General features: G+C 38.1%; 1 protein-coding gene across 20 annotated transcripts in view; it reads left to right on the forward strand.

Annotated features, from left to right (window-relative positions):
• Positions 1-16,145, forward strand: part of Taf4 (TBP-associated factor 4) — a 44,067-nt gene extending 27,922 nt beyond the window's left edge. For all 20 annotated transcript variants that reach the window (XM_073984295.1, XM_073984285.1, XM_073984291.1 and 17 more), the window contains 7 exons: positions 1,030-1,656; positions 4,224-4,337; positions 4,417-4,662; positions 4,728-5,738; positions 5,809-5,982; positions 14,750-14,875; positions 14,944-16,145. In XM_073984295.1, the coding sequence (XP_073840396.1) occupies positions 1,030-1,656; positions 4,224-4,337; positions 4,417-4,662; positions 4,728-5,738; positions 5,809-5,982; positions 14,750-14,875; positions 14,944-15,102 (2,457 nt within the window). In that variant the 3' untranslated portion in view covers positions 15,103-16,145. The remainder of the gene's footprint in view (positions 1-1,029; positions 1,657-4,223; positions 4,338-4,416; positions 4,663-4,727; positions 5,739-5,808; positions 5,983-14,749; positions 14,876-14,943) is intronic.
• Positions 16,146-19,970: the final 3,825 nt, after the last annotated feature.

The following is a 19,970-nucleotide window of genomic DNA, read 5'->3' on the forward strand; positions in this document are numbered from 1 at the left end:
TTGAAGTAATTAGAAGATGCTAACCCCGTTTCAAAATGAATTGTTTTGTGTTTTTTGGGTTTATTCTTAAGGCCTATGTACAAAAGCGGCTGCCTTCATTCTTGCTTAATTTCAAGTAAAAGACTAAAAGGCAACCTAGTTCGAATTTATTTATTTCTATTCCAGAAAACCCACATTTGGTATATAACTCTTAACTAAAAAATTTAATTTTAGATTTACTGTGAAAGGAGGCCATTTCTTAGGAGTGAAAAAAATACCCACCATATATTTTTAAAAATTCGCTAGCTATGATGGTTATAAATAAATACACTAACCAGGTCGATCACAAAATCATGTTTATTAAAGAAGATAATTGGTCTGCAAGACAAAAAGAAACCAATCCTTTGTGATTCTCGTCGATGCCATACCATAAGTTTTGTTGGCCTTGCTGGTGGAGTCCACTTATTCGACATATAATATTCAACTACTGACCTAAAAATACTATTTTTATATAAAAAATATACATACAGATGATTCCATCAAGTTTTGGTCCTTGCAGAATTGTTGTGTAATCACAGATGGTGGTTACCAAACTACACAAATTAATTTCTAGATTTAAGTTATTACATTTTGTTTTTACTGTTTCGCCTAGATGTTTGTATTTTGTTTATTCTGATTTTTTATATATAAATATTTTTATTAAACTTTAATTTTTACATTTCTATTTTTAAAACGTATGTGCCTTGCTGTAGTATTGCTTTAAGGGTTGCCTATTTGTAAATGTATCCTGAACATATATTTTTTTTGCTTAAAAAACAGAAAATAATTCCAATTTTATTTCAAAAGAAAAGTAGTCAATGCCTTTTTTGTTTTTTAAATTTTGACAACTTAATTTGTGTAAACGATTTTTTTTTAATTTTTGTAAATAGTTGTTTTACAAGTGCTTGAAACGCATCTCCATTCCAATCGTCTTATGAGAACTATCTGTTCTTTTTTTTGCCTAATAATCATAATTTCTTTTATCTGTACTCACCCAACTCACCTCTATAGTCAATATCAAATACCTCAACGGCAAATAGCATTGTGGTAAATTCTGTGGCAAACTCTAACAATTCCCAGCCCACACATGTCTATACATCCCAAGCTAATATATCAGCGTTATCACATCAACAACAAACAACGACAAATGTTGTCACATCTATGCAACACCACCAGCAGCAGCAACAATCACAACAACAGCAATTCCATACGCAGACGCAACATTTACAAAGTCAACCTCAAATTACTCAAATACAAACAATACCAGCGCATCAAACATCATCAGGAGCCCACCTTCAGCAAACGAATCAACAGCAGCAACAGCAACAAAATACAACAACAAATAACACAACAATGAACAATGTGAATAGTGCAAATAGTGGTGGTTCAAATACGGGGACAACGACAACATCAACGCCCCAAAGTGCAGCGGCTCAGGGTAATACCAAAGAAAAGTGTCGAAAATTTCTAGCTAATCTAATAGATTTGTCAACGCGAGAGCCCAAGCCGGTTGAGAAGAATGTACGCAATTTAATACAGGAACTTGTTAATGCCAATGTGGAACCGGAAGAGTTTTGCGATCGTCTGGAAAGATTACTCAATGCCAGCCCCCAACCATGTCTAATAGGATTTCTAAAGGTAGGTTGAGAAAATATTAAATGAAAACAACTTAATATCATATTAATATTTTAAATTGACATAAGTCTAGATTTACTTTAGGCGGTTTTGTTTGCAGCAATTATTGGTTTGTCGATGAGGCGAGCCTTTCCCATGGCTGATAATTTCCGCAAGGAAACGCAAATTTTGTGTGCGGGTCCTGCAAATAATGTGGGTCCTGTGAAAAAAGTTGAATTTTGCGGAAGTAAAAATGAGTATAGAAAAGCTCGCTCATTTAGTCGGCAAATGTTATGCAATTAAGATATTTTTTCGTGATTTTTTATGTAGTCATAAGTAGTCATACATGCTATGCTGCCAATATGCTTCTACAGGAATCTCATTCATCATTTGGCCTTCGCTAAGGCCATCTACGCAGCTTAAATGAAAATCCAAAGATTCCTTGTTCTCAAAGCATATAACATTGGCTCCCCTTTAGAGCTGGCAAACTATCGATATTCCCAACATTAGATATTTTCGATATAATATTTTAAAATATCGATTGCTATCGATATTATCGTTAAGTTGTCAACACCATTACTTTGGAGATGAAAATGGCAGAAATGTCAATGCTTTTCTTGACATTTTGCAGAAGTAGTTCACAGAAATGTAAGGGAGAATAAACAATTGCTTTTATTTTATAAAAATATTAAAAAATACATTTTACTTTTCCGAAAAATATGTACGTGTGACTACGGACTTACTTTCACACACACACAAAACCCAAAAACAGCGAAATTTCTATTTATTTCAATGAATTTTAGGTTGGGGGTTTTGTTCCGATAATATCGATAGGCAAAACTATCTATCGATATTTAATTTTTAACAAATAATCGATTTTATCGATAGTTTCATCGATTTTTTGCCAGCTTTACTCCCCTTTAGGGAGCACTACCGAACAGAGTATACCATCGCTCCCGAACGCAACATCTCGCATACGACCTTCCACAAGCAGCCATCGGTTGTCAATGATTTTACCATCAATATCAGTTTTATCTGACTTTTTATGCCAGATTTGCTCAGCTAGACAATTGCTTACTAATTCAAAGGTTGGGTACCATAGGTCCGTCGCCATGCCCCCTTCGGGAGTCGTTGCAGAATTGCCATCATTTAGTTGATTGCAGTTAATTTGTGTTTTAAGTTGTTTTCAATATCTATACGATATTTAGTAGATCGGGGTGAAGAGATCCTCTATGTCTTGACTGTGTTGAGGCCCTCTGATATCAACGAGGCCCTTCTACAGTTTGAAACCGCCAGTTCAAAGAGACCCGGTATTAGGGGAGCTATGAGATTAATCCGCGGATAAACTTTGGCCGGTCAACAACTCAACATTTACAGGATTTTGACTGAAGGAAACTGTGGTTTTTAGAGCCCCCGTATTTTTGGCTAGGGATAACAATCTTGGTGATATTGAAAATTATGGCGTCGCTAAAGGCCCGCCACGAAGCCTTAGGTTATAGGGTGCGCAGTTTTCTTTGCTTGTTTCCTGTCACTTCACTCGGAGACCAGCGGTCCATTGCGTTCATCTTGAAAATGGTTAAAAAGGGAAAGAAAGGGGGAAAGACAGGAAAAAGGTAGAAGGGGGGTAGATGGAACAGAGAGGTAGGGAAGAAGGGGTGCTCATTGAATTTGTCGACTCTAGGAAGACCTCCATAACCACTTAAGGCTCCTGCAATAAGTTTTAAGGGCGGCTATGGCAATCTCACGGACACCAAAAAGCCTGTGCCTTTTGACTGTCATTTTAGGGACTGGCAGAAAAGGTGTTCTGTCCTACATCGTCACTTAGCCTGCAGTACTCAATGTTGTCTCATTTCCATTGACATTATTCTGCTCCGCGCACTAGTTTCGACATCAGTTATTTGGCTTAGCATATCCCAAGGTGAACCAAAATGCGAATTCAGGCCGTAGTCTTCAATTGCTGTCAAAATTTTTTTCGCGAAATTTCCACAAAAATGGTAAAAGAAAGCAGTGAAATATTCTTCGTTAAGATGTTGAACACAAATATTCTTTATAGAAGTGAAAAATTTATAATTTTTGTTGATTAAAAATATGACAGCAAATAAAGACATCATTTGGTATTATTGTATCACCTTCTTTTTTGTACCATGACATATTCCAAACATTGTTGGACAATAGCCTTGTGTCATTCGCCAAGTTCTACATCTTCCAATTATTGTTCAAATTTCACTCAATTTTCTTGATGATCATTTTAACCATGAAATCGCCTAATATCGCTAGAGATAGCAGTTTAACTCCAGTTTTGGGGTTTATGAAAGTTTTTGTTCGTTTCTGGTAACATTGTATTCATATATGTTTACGTGAATACCACATCCCTGAAGCAGGATCACAAATTGTGGGGAAAAGTAATACAGGAATCATTAAAAAATCAAACTTATTATGAGTCCTCGGAATAGATAATATTGGTTAACCAAATTCGGTTTATGGTATCGAGCGACCCGCCTAATGCAACAATTTCCTTTGACACTACAAACCAATATTTATATTTAATTTTCCAAGTACTTTAACATTGCCTTCTCATTAATTTCTTACAGAAAAGTTTACCATTGCTGAGACAAGCATTGTTTACAAAAGAATTGGTAATAGAAGGCATAAAACCACCGCCGCAGCATGTTGTGGGAGGAATTACCATACAACAACAATTGCCGGTAAGTTGTTAGAAATTGTGCATTAATAAATTACATTGTTAATATTTGTGTTTTATTTTCATTGTTTTGTTTTTTGTAGAAAATTCAAGCACAGATCCGTCCCATTAGTCAAAATCAAACAACAACAATTGGACAGACACAAGTGCGCATGATATTACCTGCCTCAGCGTCTAGACCCATAGGTCACACGACCATAACAAAACAACCGGCTAGTGGTATACGTATACAGGGACCGGCAAATGGTCCACGTCTAATAAATACTCAAATACGAGGACCAATGTCGCAACAAACAACGGCGCAATTACAAACACAATCCACACATGCGGTAAGCAAAATTTTCCATGCTCAGTTTTTATAGAAAAATTAATATTTCATTGTTATTATTGCTAGAATATCGTCCAAATACGTGCTCCCACAGCAACACAAATTAGTCGACCCACCACGGTTCAAATACGTACGTCTAAAGGAAAGAATACAACGACACCGACGCCTAGCCCCGGATCTGGTATAACGCATGTTAAAGTGGGGCAGACTCAAATTAAAGCTATTTCATCATCGCCCTCACCTGCCATTTCATCACAACCACCATCGTTGGCTGCCATTTCCAATAATGTACCGACAGGTTCGACGTTATCATCATCAGCATCGATTCTCTCCACCATCAATTCGGTAGCAAGTAATGCCGTGTGTAGTGTATCAGGCCTGCCGATACCCTCATTACCCACCGTGCAATTACCGCCAGCCGTGTTGGCTCAACAGCAACAACAGCAGCAGCAACTACAGCTGAATTCGACACATTCGTTGATTAGCACAAATACCTCGTCTTCATCGTCCTTGGATCACATAAAGACGGAAATTAAAACGGAGAATTTAAAGAGCGTTGGTGGCATAACCACAATTGTCTCGGCGCCCACAACACCCACTCAACAAGCTAACAAAGCTCCTGCCAAAACTTCTACTGCGTCTGTCAATAAGACAGCGGCGAAAAAGAAAAGAGAACTAGCGGATAAAGATCGTGATGAATTGAAAATTAACAATTCCACATCGGCGGCATCTAGTGCTGCCTCATTTTTCCAACAACCTTCCATATCAATGTCATCATATGGAGATGATGACATCAATGATGTTGCCGCTATGGGTGGTGTCAATTTGGCCGAAGAAACACAACGTATATTGGGGTGTACAGAGAATATCGGCACCCAAATACGTTCGTGTAAAGATGAAGTGTTTCTCCATTTGCCCGCCCTACAAGCACGTATACGTGCAATGGTAATGGAACGTGGACTCGAAGAACCATCACAAGATGTAGCTGTGCTAATATCTCATGCATGCCAGGAACGACTGAAAAATATTGTTGAAAAACTGGCTGTAATAGCGGAACATCGTATAGATGTTATCAAGGTATATTGTTGTAATAAATTGAGTGCAAAATTTCTTGTTACTGATATTATTATTTGTTGTTCTTTTTTAGTTGGATCCCCGTTATGAAGTAACAAAAGATGTCCGCGGACAAATTAAATTCTTGGAGGAACTCGATAAGGCTGAACAAAAACGTCATGAAGAATTGGAACGTGAAATGCTGTTACGTGCAGCAAAATCACGATCAAAAATTGAAGATCCCGAACAAGCAAAAATGAAAGCGAGGGTAAGTTTGTTTATATGGTTATTTATTTGAGAAACAACCACACACATACACACTATTTGAGGTTATAAATTTTTTTGTGAAATCAAACAATAAAACAATACTGCATGTTTAATGAAAGTAAGTAATAATACCAAAAAGTAAAATAAAAATAATAAATAAATAAAATCAGCTGAGCTCAAAAACACTAGCAAAAAATTTTGTCACGGCGTGTTAGTGTTCAGAGCCAAACCCATAACTTTCAAAGACTACGCTAAGCGTTTGTCATGAAAGGCATACAATGACTGAAAAAAACATTCAGCACTGTAAAAAACAAACTGCATTTGAAAGAGCAAAAGTTAGATGACAGCGAAGCCGTCCCACATCCGATATGTCTGAGGAGCCTTCTTTACCAAAGGCGAAACGTGTCATGTTACATAGTGGTGGGTGTGTGGTTTCAAGTCGTCGGCTATCCTTTTTGAAATGCATTATTGATCATTAAGATCGATTTCCAACGAGAAATTAATAAAAAAATAAGTACAGCCAGATTGGGTATCTGTACGCCAACTAACGTAGTGCTAGAATCGCATTTATGTATTAGAAATTGCCGCTCACTAAAAGTGGATTAAATTACGATTAAATGACGTCTTAGTTGTAGGATGTGACTTTCGGCACAGAATTGTTCCGCTGAGTGTTACATTAACCTTCGTCTCGACCTAAGCCAGTAACTACTTCCCGATTTTTTTTGTAGCGTTTGGCATAACTTCTGTGGTGTCCATCTGCTCTGCAGCATGCTCAAAGGGACCGATTCTGACTTAGCCTTCAGCCACAAATTACAGTGGATGATGCTGCAAATGCCATTAGGAACGCTAAATTATTCAAAGCGTTGGACCCTGGCTGAATTTCATGGTAATGCTGAAACAGCTGGATCAGCCGGGAGTCTGATGAATGGGCTGGATGGTCCCGCTTCGGGCAAAAATGCCAGCTAATGCGAGTCGTACAGACCGATTTTGCTTTCGTGGTCAAAAGCAAAAACGTTTAAGGCTTTACTCCTCCACATCGTCAGAAAAAGGTATCAAGTTGCCAATCACACAGCGCTACTACAGGCCATCTCCTCACATATTCATAGCGATCATGAATACTCACGTAGGGAGCTTCTCACGAGTGAGTTGCAGCTCACTTCTCACGTCTCGACCTATCACAAATGACAAGGGAGGAGCGAAAAAAGTGAAGAGGGGTTCACAAGTTTGAAAATTGAAAATAGTGCCGCATTTTGTGAACCCTTGAAAATATAATTTGCGTTGCCATATCGTTATTTTATTTACAAATAATTTTGCAATAACTAAATTCGTAATTTTTTTATAAAACATTACTTTATTTTAAATTAAATTAATATTTCTATGACGAAAAATAATTTTTATCAACAATCCACTTTAAAAATACTTGGTAATTGATAAAAATATTAAATGTTTGATATGTGGCAACATCTGTAACAGCTGTTTTTGTTTTTACAGATACATACATACATATGTATGTAAAAATTGTTTATTTACGCCCGAAGAATTTCTGCAATTTGCAAAAAAGTGAACAAAACCCGTTTAAAGGTCATTAAATGGCAAAAAGAAATGAAAATATTTAATATTGCATTTTGAATGATGTGCGAAACGACAAACGCTGAGGAATACAAAGAAAACCAAGCAAAATTTTGTGGAAGTCGTTCCATGCGATGCCAATATCTCACTGGATCTTTTGTATTAGTTCAAATGAAGTTGTGAAAGATCCCATTTTCAGCATTTGGAAGGAATTTCAAGAATTGTAAATAAATACAATACGTGAAACATCCGATCTCTTCTCCAGCAATAGGACCAATCATATGAATGCTAAGTACAATTCGTGAAATTCGGATCCTATTCAACATTTGAACCAATTTCATGGATTTTAAATACAATTTCTCAATTTTCAAGAAGGTTAACCCTGCAAAAGGCTATATAATATAAACATGCCCTTTTTTATGAATTTAATCCTTCCTATTGTGGCTTGTTCGTGGAATATGCCATGCCAAGGTGGTTGTTAAGATACCATTCCACTGGGTTATTGAATGAATTTGGATCTTTTAGGGGTCACAGTCTTGTAAAAAGAATGGGCGAAGATGGTAAAAAGGTGACATATAACTTGCACTCATGCTTGAATAGAATCTTTGGCATCGAAAATTTTGCTGGGAACCTTAGCGAACAAAGAACAATACAAAGGCACTTAAAATATGTCACTTATCATCTTGAGTGGCCGCAAAGTTTGGAAGAACCTACAAAAAAAATTTAGAAAGGTGTTGCTTCTGATAGGATCCTCTTCCATTCCTGTTTTCATCATATGATTCTGAACCGCTTCCCATATCTGAAAAATTTTGGCCAACTTCAACTCCACCTCCAAATTACGCCAAACTCGATTGAGGTCTTCCTTGCTTCATTGATACACGGATGAACATGTATAGTTGCCAAAAGAATTTCTAATTGTTTTTTATTTGTTACCTTTAACGTAAAACACAAATAAATACAATTGATTATCATTGCAAAAGATTCGTTTCTTGTCGATTTTTTCTATAAAAAATGTCCATAGTTACATTTTTTTGTTCAACTCACCTTGATTTCTGTGGTGAGAGAAAATTGCCTCACATTCTCACTTTTTTGACATTTATGATAGCTACTTTTCTCACGAACGTGAGTTTTGTTCTCCCTTATGATGTTTATAATAAGGGAGGAGGCGAGAGTGAGAAAACTCACGGTGAGATGATGTTCATGATTGGGCTGATTATTCAAGGACTCGAACAGAACAAGCCGTGGGATAGCACAGTTTTGGTGGCGCTTAACTTATCAAGAGCCTTTGATACTGTGAAACACTCCACACTGTTGGAGGAAATCGAGTAGACTATCTTCCGGTCAAATTTGAAGTCAGTGAAATGGGAGTCAACGCCCCGTAGAGTGAAACAGGCAGTTCACCAAGGTGGGGTGATAGCTCCGGAACGGTTTAATATCTACATTTCTTGTCCCATCCCTTCCAGCTACATTGATATCGTTACCTGTGCGGATGATTACACGACCTTGAACTCCTATTTAACCGACCTTACCACATACCACAAAATCAAAGACCATTGTTCGTTCACTGCATGGACTGGGAGATGAGCATATTACTGGGTGACCCGGTCGATGGTTACATAATTTCGACCGCAGCTACCCCATGATTCTATGGGCCATATTCGATAGTATGTTTAGGTCGTCCGCAGATACCACATCTGTGAAAAGCTCAGACGTAGGAACAATGATGAAGATAAGCTGTAACAGGGTGCTTTCTCATGGCATCAAAGCATCATCTGCATGATAAGATGAAGATTCTTCCAGTACAACATGCTCTTCTTTTAGTACTTGCTTAGGTGTTACCGTGAAAGTCATTATAATTACCATAGGGTGGAAAGGACTTACATTCAGGCATGTTAGGAGGAATATTCATGATCTAGAGGGAGAGAGAGAGAGAGAGGTCCAACGTTACTCGGTCCTTGCCGTACATTCCCCATCTATAGCAGTTGAAGAACGACAGCTACCACGACAAATCAATCCCACGGCAGCGGGTTCTTACGTACCGGATTGACCCGAAACCATAGTGTTTCGGCCAGCGGCTGCCAACCCAGCATCAAACCAATGCTTCAACGTAGGTTTCGTGCTGCTACAACAACAACAAATCAAAGTAACCAATTTCTTTGAAACGGCGATTAATAAACTTTCGTAACCCATGGTTCTATGTTTCAGAGAAAATTGGTTTGAGCCAAGGAAAATGACTCTCGTAACCCATGGTTCTATGTTTCAGAGAAAATTGGTTTGAGCCAAGGAAAATGACAGGAAAATGACACAATCCCACGGCAGCGGGTTCTTTCGTACCGGATTGACCCGGAACAACACAAAACCAATGTTCCGGCCAGCGGCTGCCACCTCAGTGTGTACATGTTCGTATTTGTTTCGTTTTTCTGTGTTGGGAGCAGCATATCCCGGAATGCCTGCTCCGAATTCTATTGGTCCGAGCCGGGACGGAGGAAAACCCAGGACCAATATATCTGTGCTCGGTTTGTCACATTCGCATCTTCACCCACATCAAACCTTCGGTGAGATGCAATAGATGTCAGGAGTGGGTGCATCTAAGGGGTTGCTCTGGACTCGTCCACGTGAGGGACTACGACAGGGACTATGTTGCTGCATGCTGTGTGAACACAGTTTCCAGTGAGTCGTCGTCGGATTACGAGACTCCCTCGTCGTCTGATTACGAAACTCCCCCGCAGTCCCCTCGACAACAACCTCACACGCAGCCTTTAACACCAGCCGTTGTTGTCCCAATCCCCGAAAATGCAGCGTTTTTGCAATTGTATTGCAATGGACTCCGAGGTAAGATCGAGGAGATAGTAGATTTTATGAGTCGGAAGAACATCAAGGTCGCGGCGGTGCAGGAAACCAAGCTGAACAACAACCACAGCTTAGAGCATTGTGATGGTTACAATGTTCTGAGAAAAGATCGCACCAGAAGTGGAGGTGGGGGATTGGCTTTCCTATTGCACCAGTCTGTCCAATACAGACCTATCTCGCTTGAGCCTGTCTCTAATGACCCATACATGGAATGTATGGGGGTAGCAGTCAGGTGTGGAGCTGCCGAGATAGAGTTGCTGAATGTATACATCCCGCCGAGAAATAGCTGTATCCCTGATTATAGGCCTGACATTAGCGCGCTCTTGCAAGGTCATAATTGTCTGGTCCTGGGGGATTTTAATGCACATCATGAGATGTGGCATTCGGCCCTCGGAAACGACCAGAGAGGTACAGCGCTGGCTGAGCAGATTGATAGCTCTACGTTTTGCACGGTCAATGAGGACGCCCCTACCAGAATTAGAGGAGAGTGTCACAGTTCGCCTGACATAACCATCGTGTCACCTGGTCTGACAAATGACCTTACCTGGCAACCCGTCATTTCCCTTGGATCAGACCATCTCCCCATAATTGTCTCCATTAGCAGACCACCCGATTTCATCACCTCTGAACGTCGCACGTTCGTCAATCATAAAAAAGCTGATTGGCCGAGTTTCAGAGAGTTCACCCATCACCGCTTCAGAGAATTGCCCAATCCCTCTGATGTTCGGGTAGCGGAAAGGACGTCCCGGGACATCATCACTGCTGCAGCCGCTCGCCATATCCCTGCTGGTCGAATACCCGAAGTAAGATCAAATTTCCCAGCAGAGGCGACGGGATTAGCAAACGAGCGTGATGAGCTTCGTCGTATCAACCCCAATGACCCCAGAGTCAGGGAGCTGACACAGGAAGTTAACAGGCTGGTCGGCGAGCATAAGCGGAACAAATGGTTAAATCATCTGAAGAGCTGCAACATTGGAGCCGGTATAGGTGAATTGTGGGCAACGGTTAAGTCACTCTCGAACCCTGGAAGAAGGGAAGATAGGACCTCAGTCACGTTTGGCGACGTTACGTTGACTGACCCGAAGAGGTGCGCAAGTAATTTCAATAGACAGTTTGTCGAGCATCCCGAGAGTGACAGGGCGAAGAGAAGAGTATTACGTCGTATCAGATCTCTTCCTGCCGAGGATGAACCACCACAATTTACAATGGATGATGTTGCCAATGCCATCAGGAACGCTAAATCATCCAAAGCGTTGGGCCCTGATGGAATCTCCATGGTAATGTTGAAGCCGCTGGATGAGCCGGGAGTCGAGTATCTCACCAAAGTCTTCAACTTGTCGCTAGCCACCCTCGTTGTTCCCGAAGTCTGGAAAATGGGCAGGGTGGTCCCACTACGGAAGCCAGGCAAGGATGCCAGCAAAAGTGAATCGTACAGACCGATTTCGCTTTTGTCGCCCGTAGCAAAGACACTTGAGGCCTTGATCCTCCCCAGTATCAGAAACAGCTATCAAGTTGCCGATCATCAACATGGATTCCGTAAGCAGCATAGCACGACAACAGCGCTGCACGCCATTACCACATATATCTGTAAAGGACTCAACCAGAGACGGTCGTGCGATAGAACAGTGATGGTGGCTCTTGACTTATCAAAAGCCTTTGATACAGTCAGGCACTCCACGCTGTTTGAGGACATTGAGCAGACAACCCTCCGGCCAAGCTTGAAACGTTGGATAGTCAACTATATGTGTGGACGCCAGTCGTACGTGGAATTCAGGAATAAGAAGTCCAAACCCCGTAGAGTGAAACAGGGAGTTCCCCAAGGTGGGGTGATATCTCCGGAACTGTTTAACCTCTACCTCTCCTGTATTAGACCCCCTCCAGACGGCATTGAGATCGTGACGTATGCGGATGATTGCACGATCTTGGCGTCGGGTACCTATCCTGATGACATCTGTGAGAGACTGAACAACTATTTAACTGATCTTACCACCTTTTTCCATTCGGAGAATATGCAGATTTCCCCCACAAAATCTACAGCCATTCTGTTCACCACATGGACAGCGCAGTTTGGACGTGAGTTGAATGTCGTGGTCGACGGTAGCAGAATTCCGACCACAAACTGCCCTAAAATTTTAGGGGTCACATTCGACACTACATTCACGTCGTGCGCACACGCCACAGCTATCTGCGACAAGTTGAAAAGTAGGAACAAGGTCCTCAAGTCCCTGGCCGGCAGCACTTGGTGCAGATATAGAAACCTTGTTGACCACATATAACGCGATAGGTCGGTCTGTGGTAAGCTATGCGGCTCCAGTCTGGTCCCCGAGATTGTGTGATTCGAACTGTAAAAAGATTCAAACTTGCCAGAATGCCGCCCTGAGAACAGCGACAGGGTGCCTCCTCAAATCTTCAGTGGACCATCTACATGAGGAGGCAAAAATTCTTCCTGTAAAGCAACACAATGAGATGCTTTCGTTGCAGTACCTGCTTGGATGTTATCGTGTGAGCCATCCCAATCACCATCTTGTGGGTAGGCCCGCCCCATTCAGGGAGATCAGGAAGGATATCCATGCTCTAGAGGGAGAGATCCAACGATACAGAAGAGAACCCCTAGATCAACAAGCATATCAAGCAGGATTGAATAGCATTCACACGGACGCAGTTGCCAAGGCCTTAAGCAATTATAGTGTGAATAAAGTACTCGGAGTACATCCTCCATCTATCGCAGCTGAGGAGCGTCAGCTGCCACGACAAACTAGAGTAGTTTTGGCTCAACTACGCTCGGGATATTGCAGTCGCCTAAATTCTTATTGGGCGGAAATCGATCGCGCCGTGCAAAACATCTGCCCTGTATGCGGCATGGGCCCGCACAACACACAACACCTTTTTAACTGCCCCGCCAAACCTACCCATCTAACTCCAGTGGATCTGTGGCTGCATCCCATCGAAGCAGCCATTTTTCTGGAACTGGAGATAGACCCAGAGCCGGATTGTACAGAGGAACGAACAAATAAACATAACAAAAAACACTGTTACAACAACAACAACAGGTGCCAGGGCACCCCATATATCATCATGTATACAAATGAGCTGCTGCAATCCTTATCCTGGTGGGAGCGTCCTTGTATGTAAAATCTAGTTTTATATATAAATTTTCCTGTCAGCACTGCTTCTCTGCACAGGTCTACTAAGATTTATTATATCCTTCACATTAATAGCTGGAACGGTAGCTAATCTGTTTTCTTTAGTTGAAAAGACCTTTACAACAACATGTATGTTTCAGTCTCTGTGCGATTGGAACTACCCAATAGAAAATCGAGTCTTCGATGACATTTTCGTCGACGATTCGTTGACGAATGTTCCGAAATTGTCATGTACGACAACTTGCATGACCATGTCTTGCATTGTGTCTTGACAACAAACCGAAAAATGCTCAAAAGTGTGCTTTGAAACAATTGTATACATATTTATTCAGATATAAAATTTTTGATTTGTAATAAATGTAAAAATATAAAGTCACAAATTTCGAAAACCGCGTTATTGATTAAACAATTTTTATTTATACAACCTGAATTATGCAGAAAACGGTAAGTTAGAATAAATAGAATTAAATACTTTGAAATTAATTGTAGTTATTTTTTGAATACGTGCATTCAGGTTGAAGAACATTGAAAATCCCCGCGACTGTAAAATAAGACGCCTGTGGTATTTGGTAAGATATTAGAATATTAAGGAGATATTCACAATATTCATTTAAAATCATTTCTTTTTGCAGAATCCAAAAAAAAAGGAGATCGGTCGGCTGTGCAAGAAGTGTAAGGCGTGGTAAAGCTGGAAGAAAATGGTGGGTTGCAGAACATACCGGGGCTAAGTATTATTAATTGTTTAATTAATTTATTTTGTAAAAATTATAAATTTTATAATTAAATAAAAATAAAAATTTGACACACGACAACATAACGAAATTGTCTTTAATTGGGTCATCGATGACTAGTAGCAAGACAGGGTCGGTGAAACAGTCGTCGACGAAATACTGGGATTTTAGTCATCTAGATAGTCGTCGACGACAACTTCGCTTACCCTGTCGCCCAAGTTGTCGTGCATGAATAATGGGACACTTGTGTGAAAATGTCGTCAACGATCCCAAAGGGCTGTCTGCAAAGAGTCTTGAACGAATTAGAAATGTCGTGCACGATTCATCAATGTTGTCTTAAAGACACTTTCTACTGGGTATGTTCGTAGTGCTGAATCAATCATTCAATTAAATTGTATTGAAAATTATCGCTTTAAATTATTAGTATGCAATGATTAATTTTTAATTTATAAAACCACTCTTTCACTCTTTTCAGGCTAAAGAAATGCAACGTGCTGAAATGGAGGAATTAAGACAACGAGATGCAAACATGACAGCATTGCAAGCTATTGGTCCTCGGAAAAAACTGAAATTGGATGGTGACGGGTCAGGTTCGGGTCTGGTAAGTTATCAAAAATTGATAATTGAGCTTTCAAATTAAAATATTCCTCAATTTGTTTATTTTCGTAGGGTACTGGTACGGGAAGCGTTTTGGGAACATCCGGAACACCACCGGCACCTTTAAGGCCGCGTATCAAACGTGTCAATTTACGTGACATGCTTTTCTTTATGGAACAAGAACGTGAAACGTGTCGAAGCCAAATGTTGTATAAGGCATATCTTAAGTGATGCATTATTTTTAGAATACACTGTATAAAGAAGCAAACAACAACAACAATGATGATGATGTTCTACTGTTATTTATATTTTTAACATAACAATATAAAACACCTTTTCGGTTCTTGTCATATACATACATATTTATATATATATTTTTCTACTACACATACTTCCAATTTTTAAGATCAGCGCTTCATTTTTTTGTTATTTTGTTTTGTAATTTTCTTTTGTACTTCGTTTTTAGCTGGAAACGACAGCCCCATTCTACTAATTATAAAGAATATTTTCCTTTTTAGAAAAAAAAAATCAAATATTGCTTCCATATATGCGCGATAATTATTACAACAACAATACTATGTATATGTAATGTTTTGTTCTCCTCAAGGATCTTTGTTTTTATTTAACCACAATATATAAGCAGACAACAACAAACAAAAAAAAAAACCTTTTTATAAGCAATATTTTCTTTTGTTTAACAATTGGATTTTTATTTTAATTTTATTTTTTATTCTCTCTCTTCCTCACAAAAGACTTTCTTTTGCAAAGTTTTTTTATTTAGATTTTAGTTTCTCTTCCCCCTTTTTTAGTAGATTAGCGTTGATATTCACTTTCGTTTTCTGGTGATATATTGTTATTGATAAAACTAAAACAACAACAACAATTAGTTAAAAATACACAGAAAAAATAATCATTGAAAATATTATTCTTGTAAAATATGGCCTTATAATGTTAGATTTGTAAAATTATAAATATTTGTAAATTAAAAACAAGCGATTTTTATAACATTTCCTCATTTAGTTTCATTATTTTTTCCATATTTAAAATAACAATTAAATGTAAAATTAATTAAACAAAATAGAATTGTGGTTACAAACCTTTAAAGAAAAAATCCTATATCCTATATTGGGATAAAATATAAAAAAAGAAAAATGTTGAAACATTTATAATACAACACCAATAGTAAACAAAATTTTATTTGTATTAGTAATATCACTTTCAGGTGTAATTCGAAAAAAAAATATAATAAAAAATTCATTTGTATTTTAAAAAAATTGTAAATTAAATTACTAAATTTTTTATTAAAAGAAAGTTTTACAACTTTATTTAGGATCATCAAATGAAAGAATACAAACTACATTCAAGTTTCTCAGTATGGTAGATGTTGGGAACGACAAATTAATTCCTTATAGAGATACTTCGTTATAATGTGATCTTGTGTGGTTTATATGACAATTCGTTATAGAGAATTTTTCTTTATAGGGACGTTCGTTATAGAGAAACTCGTATTTATTTCTCAATTAGAGTTCACAATAAGACTTAGTGTTGCTATGTATACACCTAATGTATTATGTTTGGGTTTAGTCCCCAGATTTTTCCTATCGAATTGTTGCAGGAGTTTAGTGCGGACAAGGCTATATTTCCAGATTCCACTTATTTAGCATGTTCACGCCTATTCCATTTCAATGAGCACAGCTTGAAAGTGTGATAAATGCAAAAAGGTATAAGCACCGATCAAAAAGTTGGTTCATTTGATTGTTTTATTTTTCAGTTTGCCATTCTTCACATATCTCTGTAATGTAAAACAAGACATAAATACGAATTTTAAAAAGACATTTCTGATTTTAGAATTTATTCATCCATCTTGTAAAAATATTTTTTTCAATCACAAATCGATTCAATTTTTTATATATTGGATAGTGAAACTGGCATATCTTTTTTTAATTAAAAGAATTATTTTGAAGTCCCATATGCTGCATTTTCTTGGTTTTATAGTTACCTTGGAACCTTTTTTGTGAGTGAGTGTGAGTGGTATTTTGTGTTTCCGAGGCTAAAAGACATTTCCACCAAAAATTGTTTATATAGGTCCACGTTTTGATGTAGCCCCCATTTTCGTTTGTTTGAAGGTTTTAGCTACATTATCCTACCAGAATGACTGAAATTTGGTATTTTTGGGCTACAAAAATTTCTCCCCAGAAATTTCTCAGTGTAAGTCCACGTTTTGATATAGCCCCTATAGAATGGTAACTTCCGATTTTGGGTATTTTATAGAGTTTAGCCACATTATCTTAACGAAAGGTTCATAGATGAGGAAAAAAATCGCCTGAGCGCTTTTTAAATAAATCGCGGTTAAAGTTCACATTTTTAGGGTTTTTTGGGTTTTCACGATTTTGCTTGGAAACCGGAAGTCCTATCGAAACGGGATTAGAGAAAATATTGTAGCAGTGAAAATTCTCTACAAGATTGACTAGTATGGTATTTTCGTAGGTTATACCATTTTTGAGATATGGAAGATCAAATTGGGACAATGCACTGACTGTATCGCGTCCTTATAAAACAAGGCCCCTTGGGCCTAATTACGTGATTCGATTCGATCGAGTATTTGCTCGTGAAAAAGATTTCGACACGATAAAAAAGCGGCATGACGTGATTCGATCGAAATCATTGATCGAATGTTTCGAGAGTAACCGGTAGTCGAACTATGAAAACCTATGTATACTATAGGGAATATTATGAAGATGTAAAAAAGGTGTTTTTTTGAAAGCAAGAACCAAAAAAACAAAATTATGAATGAAAAATGTAAATATTTGTGGAATTTTTTGAACAATACATTGAATAATAATTTCGGTATGAAGTTGTGCTAAGAAAATAAGAAAATTATTAATTCTTGCAAAATCTTTTTGACATTGTTGTAATGGATTGCTAACACATCTACCTTAATAATCCTCTCTCAAAATAAATGAGAGAGAGTTTGGTGGGTGTTTTGCATTAGCCTCTCTGAGAGAATATTTCCTTTGGTAAACAACGGGGGATGAAATGTTTAAAATGTAATTCACTTATAAAATAAAGGCTATTAATATTAAATATTTTTTTCTGTTTTGCAGAAATGCTTATTTTTCAACTTATTTTTTAACGACTGCAAAACTAGTTTTTGTTTAATGATTGCTTGCATTTTGATTCTAAATTTATCACGATTTCTAAAAACGACTGCAAAGGACTTTTCCCAATTTCTCTTGTTATATTGTCTAAAAAATGCTGCCAATTATTTACTAACATCGTTTTTCTTCTATAAAACGACAACAAACAACAATTTTTACATTTTAAACAAAAAGACAATAAGAAATCTTTCATTTTATTTGTTTACGATAGGCAATTTGGCCTCGATAAATTACTCGCAAATTTATGCTCAATTACTCGATAATTTTACTCGATAACGAATGTTGTCATCCCAACTTTGAGTACTCAGGTCGAAACAACTCGATATCGAATCACATAATTAGGCCCAAGATCTTGCACGGTGCGCCTTAACTATAAATCAAAACTGCTTATTCCTTGGACGTTTTTTCGGTTTCTGAAACAGCAATGTTCATAAATGAGAACATTGTAGTTTCAGAATCCGGAAAAATTTCCCAGGTGTAAGCACCTTCCATTTAAGGTTGGTTCAGGCGCACGGTGACTTTTTGAGGCTTCAAAACTTTCCACTTTGATTTGTCTATAAAACTTTCTTTTCCTTATGGGTATGAAACATGGGCTGACTTCATAAACGCAACATGATGCGTCACGTGACATCCTCTTGACTTCATAAATGCAGTATATATTTTATACACATCGTCTCGAGTTCATAAATGCAACACGATGCGTCTCGTTGTGCAGTATTTGTCTAATTTGTGCAATGTTACCATTTGCCCAGGAAAAATACATAAAAACAAGTAAGAGAGGGTTATAGTCGGATAGGGCCGACCATGTCATACCTTACTCCACTACACCTTGGCACTATTTTCTAAGGAATTTCTTTCATATAATTGCGACATATTTTAGCCGTCCGGTCATACATACATAAGTTGATATACATACATGGTAACATACCAGAGATATAGAACATACATATACATATACGCCGTCATTACTGGAAACATTGTGTATTATTTTCCGTATTTTATAATGACCAATCGGGGCTTTTTCGCTACATATTATTAAAACAAGATAGAGAGTATAAGTCATCTGTGCCGGCGGAGATATACCCTCAGCCTCGGACACAAAGAATATAAGTAAACTCAATACTTATAACGTCTATATGGTTTTTTAAATTTTGGGCCAATTTCCCAAGAAGAATGGACTTTGAAACAATCCGAGACGAGTCCTTAAATGGCACTCTTTCCAAAATTTGTGTGGGAGGCACCCGAAGGAGTGTTCCGATGTAGTCCATATTCGGACGTAATCCAAGTCTCTAAGATATAATAAGATGTACAATATTAAGAGCAAACCGGTTCCTCCCTTCGAGGGTCATCTTAGGCACTAGTCAGTTTAGTTAGCGTCGTCTGAGGAAGTATGGACTTGCCAAAAAAAAAAAAAAATTGCACCGACGTAAAACGGGGCCGCAAGGCGAACATGTTTCAAACAAATTTAAGACGGTTCGAGAAGAGCTATTAAACTATACTTTTCTCATAGGAGTGGGCCGATATAATCCATATTCGTACCTGATATATGCATGGAAGTAATATTTCCACATCCCTAGTTTGAACTTTTGTGGGGGTAATTAACTAAAGGGGTAGACCGATATGGTCCATATTCGAACTTTAACTAAGTTTGGACAAAATTTACGAGACCTAAAATTTGACCAAATAGGTTTATTCTTTGAGAGTTATCGTGTGCACCAGTAGCCAGACAGATGGACGGACATTGCCAAATCGACTCCAAATTGTCTGAAATGGATTTCGTCCAAACATACTTGGGGTATAAAATTATTATTTCGATAATCTCGTTGGCCTAAATGTTGAGGGTATAAACAAATATTAAAAGAATTTTAGAAATATGTAGTTTTCGGTGATGTTTATCGAATCGATGAATGAAAAAAGACCAATAATTCGAGGTACTATTAC

This window comes from Musca autumnalis, unplaced genomic scaffold (genome assembly GCF_047663935.1).
Source record: "Musca autumnalis isolate F117 unplaced genomic scaffold, ASM4766393v1 scaffold_4, whole genome shotgun sequence".
Classification (NCBI taxonomy): domain Eukaryota; kingdom Metazoa; phylum Arthropoda; class Insecta; order Diptera; family Muscidae; genus Musca; species Musca autumnalis.